Source organism: Camellia sinensis, chromosome 15 (assembly GCF_055761805.1).
Source record: "Camellia sinensis isolate YWXY chromosome 15, ASM5576180v1, whole genome shotgun sequence".
NCBI classification, from domain to species: domain Eukaryota; kingdom Viridiplantae; phylum Streptophyta; class Magnoliopsida; order Ericales; family Theaceae; genus Camellia; species Camellia sinensis.
This window is the reverse complement of record NC_138975.1, coordinates 67,048,366-67,055,997: the sequence shown is the minus strand read 5'-3', so window position 1 is coordinate 67,055,997 and position 7,632 is coordinate 67,048,366. Positions and strand designations below refer to the sequence as shown.

Below are 7,632 nucleotides of genomic sequence, written 5' to 3'. Positions count from 1 at the left end.
ATCATAACTAAAATAATAATCACAATAGGTCATAACAAATATTATAATAAGTCATAATTAACATCACAATAGGTTATAACCAAATATCACAAATACCATAACTGGAGCGTATGCATTTTCCATATATAAATATAAATATATATATCATACTCGCAATAATTTCATGGGTAATGCAAAAGGAGTGGGTATCATTGAATTTCCTCAAATATCATAATCAAAGATTACAGAAGTCGTAACTAGAGGTGTATAAATGAGTGTGTATTATAAAATTTTCCTAATTTCATATTTGGTGCAAAATGAATGTTTGACAACTCCACTGCAGAAAAACAACATTTGAAAATTTCAGATGCTGCCTATTATCCATTAATAATGCACAAATCCAGAGTTCAGGAAGCTACAAATCCTCCTCACAAACAATTCTCACCCATCCCATCATGTAAACTATGGGAATACCCAGCAGCAAAAAATAATAAATAAATCCCTGCAGATATAAACAATAATTTTATGGATACAAAACTAACCACAGAAAATACAAATGCAATTGATGTATGTGGTTGGTTCTGACTCGATAAAATTATTGAGATATTAATATACAAAAACAAATGTTGAGCATGAGACCTGCCAGTCAGCATCATTGGTCAATTTTAGCTTTATCCTTGGTAGTCACAGAAACTCAGTTCTTCTTCTTCTTCTACTGTTGCTCCCAATAAATCAATTTCATAAACTGAAGGAAGGGTATAAATAATTATCAGTTACCATTCCTCCTCAAGTATGCTAATACGCTTAACCCGGCAAGTAGTGCAGCCCCTGCAGCTACAGCACTGTATGCTGAAGCCCACACATCCGATTGAGCATACTCTACACCTCCAGATTGTGATCCTCTCCTATGACCTTGTGTTCCTGAATGATCTAAATGCAACTTTAATACCTGTTAAAAAAAATTTAAAGGAAGGTTAAGGAGAAAAAATATTTGCTTTGGGTAACTTGGCTTCCTTCAGTTTACTGGTGAAATAAGCTCCAAAAGGACCATTCTTACCTTCCAACCGGCTAACCTTGCATGGTCCACAGCTGCAACAAGATCACTATCTGATGCAAGTACAACGTTGTCATGATCTTCATCTTCATACTGAAAATGTGGTTGTCCATGAGCTCATAAGTAGAAACTGAGAATCCAAATAAGAAATAAGATATTGATTATATACCAAAATATGAGGCAAGTTGTTGCGGTCAATTTCATCCCCCACCCTCTGAAGGATTGCCGTCACAAGATCAGTCAAACTCCGTGTATCTGAACTCCAGAACCAGTTTAGAGAAATTAAGTTAAGAGATGTTAATTCTTAAGATGTGGATAATGGAAGTCTAAATTAAAGATAAATGACAAATCAGTAATGTCTAGCCAAAATGATAAATCTAACTAGTTCTATCAGTAGTTTCTTATAATAGAGATCCAAAGGTTCAAATTCTATGCTGTATTTATAGAATGCATGCCGACGTGACAAGCAGAAGAAGAGGCATACCACAATTGAATCTATGCATTCGACCCTTCTTATCTTGAATTTTGAAAGCAAAGGTATTAGGCACGATTGACGAAGGGTAGGGAAGTGATCTTGTTGTCTCAATGCTTTCAGAAGCCAATTTGAAAGAACTATCACTGAAACATGACAAATAATATGCATGTAAAATAAACACATACAATTAAAAGTGTAATATCATCTTAAGGGCAAAAGGTGTTTAACCTTTCTGCATCTTCCTCCTCATCAGGAGATAATGCCATAGCAGAATCCCAAAATTTTTGCATCATATTGGGTGACGAATCATTACTAACCCCGGCATTGCTTCCCACCTAAAGACAGCAGGGAACGGTGATACCATATTGTTCTCCACTAATTAAAAGAAATACTGGGTTTTGAAAAAGGAATCCGCGATGTTGAAGTTTAGATACTATATATGATTAATTACCTAGCAGAATTAGCTATTAATACTTATCAAAATCTGTAAAAAATAGCAATTATGTTTTATACCTCAAACTCATGCAAGATCAAATATCATATTGGACAATTGATGGTCCCAGAAAGATAGAAAACTTACTGTGGCTATAGCAGCATGAGTGATATGAAGTACATCAACAACAGCAACCGCTATTCCATCTGTGTTCAACCATTCATACTTGTCATAAACTCTAATTGAAAAATCATAAGAACTTCTATACAACCTTTTTCTGTGATTGTGAGTATAAAATACCTTTATCAACAACAGGAAGGTGTAGAAATTTTCCATCATGCATGATATGCAGAGCATCAACAATGGGTGTATCCACTGTTGCACATTCGGGATTTGGGGTCATCACCTATAATTAAATTGGAAAGCATAAGATTATTTTATTGTAGATCATACGAAAAACAGAAACTTGTAAAATTTTCGATAGTGGGACAAATCCCAATGAGAAAATCACCTTCTCCACTGGAGTGGACTCTGGAGGAAGATTTTGTGCTATTACCCTCATCAAGATATCCTTTGATCTGAGAGAAAATTAGCAGGCACCTATCAGAATTCATGCTTTACATAGCCATATAAAAATTGTAGAAGTTTGCATAATTTCTTTTTAGGACCCAAAAGAAATTTGCAATGTCAATTCAATAAAGAAGATGCTCACGTTAAAATTCCTCGTGGTTTGTTTTCAACTGCTACAACAGCAGAGCTCATACGGTACTCAACCATCTTCTTTGTTGCCATTAATACTGTGTCAGTTGGCGAGACAGTTGCAATCCTGACAATGCCAAAATTGGTAATCCAACTTCTATTGTTAATGTTGGGAAATTTATTTTATCAAAACTAGCCACATAATATACAAAATAAAATCAATGCAAGGAACAAAAAAACAGAGAAGATATTACCTACTTTGAATTCTCAGGAATGATCGTAGACAAAAAGGGCCTAAACATTCGATCTCGAAGTGTTTCAATGAATGTGTTAGGACCTGTTTATCAAGCGAAAAATAAATAAATAAATGAAAGATTCATGTCTCTGAAAGAGACCCAGTAAACCAACATCATTCAACTGCAATAGACAAGAAGGTATGCTAGAGAATTTTTTTTAATATACACTCCACAAACCAGCAATAGATGCCCCCCATTGTTTTTCAACACCTTCAACAGCAGCTGCAATGGCCTTTCCTTTTTCAGCTGCTCTTTCCATGCGGGCAATAGCATCGTATAAACACTTTGCTATATCAAGCAAAGCAATGACCTCTCCACTCTCCACAATAGGCAAATGTCTGAATTTTCCTGTGGTAATATCATGACCATATTCAATGTGAAAAATTTAGGAAAGAACACTGGAAAAATAATATGTTGTGGTCTTTCTGATCAATACTAACCTAGCACCATCTTTTGCAGGGCTTCTACAGCAAGAGTGTCAGACAGTACAAAAACTGGATTCCTAGTCATAACCTTGGAAACAGGTGTCTCCGCAAGATTCACCTCGCCAGCAATAACCCTTGTTGCTATATCCTTCAACCACAAAAAGGAATAATCAAACACAAACCAAATTTAGACATACGATTAAAGAAAAAGCAAGTGTAGTACGCAAGTCTTCTTTTGCCCAGCTATGTATCACAAAATTGATTACAATCAAACCTTGTCTGTCAGGATTCCACAAAGTAATGCATTTGAGTCAGTCAGTAACAAAGCATCAACTCTACGAGCAGCCATCCTACGGCAAGCTTCATAAATACTTGTAGTTTCAGGTACTGTCAGGGCCTTCGACAGCCTCAATCGCCTCACCTTACGTTCTCCAGATACTCCCCTATTCCAAATACAAGTGGAAGTAAATAAATATCGACAAAGTTTTAATTAAAAAGTTTCATCGTTATATTCGTCTTGATTTCTGTCAATGTGGCAGAGTGAGTTGCATGCAGGAGCATTAATGCTATGCCTTGTAAGATCAATTAGGTACCTTATCTACAAAAGAGTAGTCTCCTTAATCATCTTGTATATATAAACAATAGTTTCTGCTCTTGATATCCGGAATACAGAAAAAAGGCCTCGGTTTTGAAATTATTTGAATGAAGCCTATGGTAATGCTCAAAAGAATGTCATAAGGAACACAATACACACACATATATAAAATAAAATAAAAATACAGAAAACAGAAAAAGGAAAACTCAAGTCAAACAGAACCAAACAAGTTGTTCGCAGCCACATACACACATAGACTAGGAATACATCTCCTTGTGAATCCACAGAAAATAAGTTGGTGAATAATTAGGGCACAACCTATGGAGGTATATATGATGTGGAATGATGATAATTGGAGGCAAGGACGGACCCGGAATTTTCATAATATAAGTTTCTTCTGATAGTATAAAAAAGTAAAAAAAAGATCAATATATATAACATGTTTTTTGTTTCCACATTTAGTTACAGAAGATAGCAACTATAAAACAATGTATTTATTAAAGTGAGGCATCTTGAGTCATTGTACTCAACACTCTTTCATGTCATTAAAATGTCTATGACAGAATCGTCATTAAAATCTCACACAATATCTTTCTCAATGAACGTATCAAGTAACCATTTGATACCTTATTCTATTCTTTAAAAATTAGGGCTTGTAATTAACACTAGTTATAAGAAAATTTGTCCATTTTTTTTAATGTCATATTTTGATCCTATGTTCCATAGATATGACAGCTAAAATTTCTAAAACAAGAAAAGCCTAAAGGGGGCAAGTTTTTATAATTTCGAAATAATTGTAGCTAATACTAGTATAATAAAGGGTGTTTTTGAAACGGTAAGATGCGATTGCCCTCTCTTAGCCCCCCTCCAGGTCCATCCTTGATTGGATTGGAGGTATAGATGATGCAGTCTGATGATAATTTAAATATGGTAAAACACAACACAACTTAATTGCCACAGAGTCAGCCCTATAAAAGGGATTTTAATTGTTATGCAATTCTGTTTCTATGAAATGGAAGTGCAGGCATTGATTGAATATCTAATTCATGAAATGGCTGGCTCATGGGTTTATAAAAACACACCTTCCAATCTGAATATCTAATTCCAATGAATCATAACAATAACAATAACAATAATTATAATCAAATGATGAAGAATGGTAGAGAATCTTGAATAATAATAAATAAATAAAAAACATACATGGAACGAGAAGAAGAAAGAGATTTTCGGGAGGTTGTATCGAGGCTGCCATTCTCTGAAGGTTTCTTCTTGAGCTGAGAAGGAGAAGGAGAAGGAGAAGGAGAGCTATTCAAAGACAGAGTTTTCCTTAAAGAACCGCCTTGATTCGCCATCATCTTCAAACTCCTCCCTCACAATGCCACGCAATATAAATTATTACAAAGCAAATGCCTTGCTTGATTCACAAGAAATTCATCGTATGTTAATTTAATCTGATAATTCAGCTCTTGATGAATTTTTTATCACGGCTCAATCGTGATTGGAAATAAGGAATCGTTCCGATCGGGGGATTTGATTTTTCCGGGAAAATGAATGTGTGTTTAATTTCCCGGGAAAATGCACCGACCGGTGATGGTTGTTGGGGGTGGTGGAGGGGGAGAGAGAGAGAGAGAGAGAAATGGTGGGAGGGAGGGAGGGAGGATTGTTGAAATTGAATTTTGTTTGAAGATTTACGAAGTTGGAGAGGGACAACCAATGAGATAGCAACACGTCAATGAATTGTTTTTTAACATAGAAATAATAGGCTCCAGTTTTACAGGGGAAATCGTGAGGCAGTTGAAATATAACTAACTGTTATCAGAATTTCCTAGGGCTTTTTTACCCCCCACGAAAGAGTCTCAGGTCCTAAACTTTTGAAATGGGTCTGGTTTTTTAATAATGTTTGGGGTTTTTAATTTGAGACAGTGGATGTCACATGTTGATATGATGTTTTGATATATATATATATTTTTTTGTCGCCTCACAAGTGCTCGTGTTCAAGCTTTAGTGTTAGAGCATCTCCAACGGTAATAGGCATTTTACCTATCTAAATATTACTATAAAGTATATATTTTATTTTGCCTATCAACTATTTCATATTTCTACTCCAACCATGCTCTTTATTTTAGTTATTTATCTAAATACTATTAATTTTAGAAAATGCCACATCAGCAACAAAGATGGAAGGAAATGATCCTAATGATTAAACTCATTTTGCCTAGCCTTGAAAGCTAGCTACATGTAGCTAGTAAATATGAGTTGAGCTAAAATGCCTAATCATATGCCTAGTGCATTGGAGTTAAAAAAAATGAATTATACTAAACATTTTAACTAACAAGCATTATATGCCTAGTGGGTTGGAGATGCTCTTAGAACTTTCTATCACTAACTCTGGTTTTTTATATTTTGAAATGGAATGGGTCTGGTTTTTTGTTTTTTATTTTACCTTAAAATGGAGAAATTATTTGGTGTTTCGGAGCTATCCCCATTTATAAGCCTAAAATGACATGCATGTGCCTTTTGCCTAAAAGAAGAGAGAGAGGGAAAAAAAAAAATACTAGTATAGTATGTCGCAATATTTTTGTTGTCATTTTATACTATTTAGTTAGATGTTTGCGATGAATTTTGTGTTTAAAGAAAATTATATAAAGAAAAAAAAAATTTAAAAAGAAGATTTTTGTAACCCTAGACATTAACAATAGAGAAAATTTTATTTTTATTCCTATACTTTGTCTTGATTTTTAATTATATCTCCAAACTTTGAATAATTTTAATTTTAGCCCTAAAGTTTTTGAAATCATATTAATTTTCCCTTGCTGTCATGTTTGAAATGGAAAAAGTTAAAAAAAATAACATTGTGGCCCCAAATTTCAAAACAAAGATGCAGATACACTATCTTTTACCACCAAGCCACCACCACTAACCACCATTTCAAGCCCTTCTATCTCCTTCATCATAATTCCGTTTCGCCTCTTTTTTACGTCGTTAGATTCACCTCACAGCCTAGTTTTCGTTTCACTTCTTACACATCTCGTTCTTTCTCTTTTTGAATGTCGTTGGAGCTCTAAAAGTTGATAAAAAAAATAACTTTTCTTTCTGTTTCTTACTTTTCTTCAACCTATCTTTCGGACTTCATATCTTTCTTGATTCTTAACGGTTCTACTTTATTCTTTCGCCATTCTCTTCACCTCACTTCCTACTTTGTCCTACACTACCTCACTTTCTCACTTCTTCATGTAATGGGCGGTTTCGATATGCCAAAAGTTGTCCAAAAACTAACTTCAAAAATTCCGAAACATTCATCTTTTGTTTCTTTTTCCTCTATCTTTCTCATTCTTCTTCTTCTTCTTCTTCTTCACTTATAACATACCAAACGTGACTTTCAACGTACAACCCACCGAATACTTGTCATCACAAAGATATGTCACAAATTATGAGCTATAGCTTTGTTGTGATTGTGTTGTATGAAATTGGTATTATTGAGTTAAAAGTGATGTTGTAATTGAAAGTCATGTATTTGTATTCAAGCTTTGAGAAAACTATTCTCTCTCTCATCTATATATAGTTATATATGTTTTTTTTTGCTATAAATTTTTTTTTCCTAATTTTAAATGGTGATTGGCTTGTTCATATATTTATTGACAATAGAGATAGTGATAAGTTTTCAGTTGAAATTAGA

At 34.2% G+C, this 7,632-nt stretch overlaps 1 protein-coding gene across 1 annotated transcript; it reads right to left on the bottom strand.

Annotated features, from left to right (window-relative positions):
- Positions 1-317: 317 nt before the first annotated feature.
- Positions 318-5,452, bottom strand: LOC114323308 (CBS domain-containing protein CBSCBSPB5). The gene is made up of 14 exons (XM_028270880.2): positions 5,157-5,452; positions 3,636-3,804; positions 3,377-3,509; positions 3,114-3,284; positions 2,899-2,977; positions 2,654-2,767; positions 2,453-2,519; positions 2,242-2,347; positions 2,089-2,147; positions 1,737-1,843; positions 1,518-1,651; positions 1,203-1,288; positions 1,037-1,126; positions 318-928 (listed from the first exon to the last, which is right to left on the bottom strand). Exons 1-14 carry the CDS (start codon positions 5,309-5,311, stop codon positions 749-751), a joined length of 1,650 nt encoding a protein of 549 aa, XP_028126681.2. The 5' UTR covers positions 5,312-5,452; the 3' UTR covers positions 318-748.
- Positions 5,453-7,632: the final 2,180 nt, after the last annotated feature.

Excerpts from the sequence above, each read along its gene's own strand:
- LOC114323308 (XM_028270880.2), bottom strand. The coding sequence starts at position 5,311 with ATGATGGCGAATCAAGGCGGTTCTTTAAGGAAAACTCTGTCTTTGAAT. Across the intron at positions 3,805-5,156 it reads CTTTCTTCTTCTCGTTCCAT|GGGAGTATCTGGAGAACGTA; the intron begins GTATGTTTTTTA and ends TATTTGGAATAG. Across the intron at positions 929-1,036 it reads CAAGGTTAGCCGGTTGGAAG|GTATTAAAGTTGCATTTAGA; the intron begins GTAAGAATGGTC and ends TTTTTTTAACAG.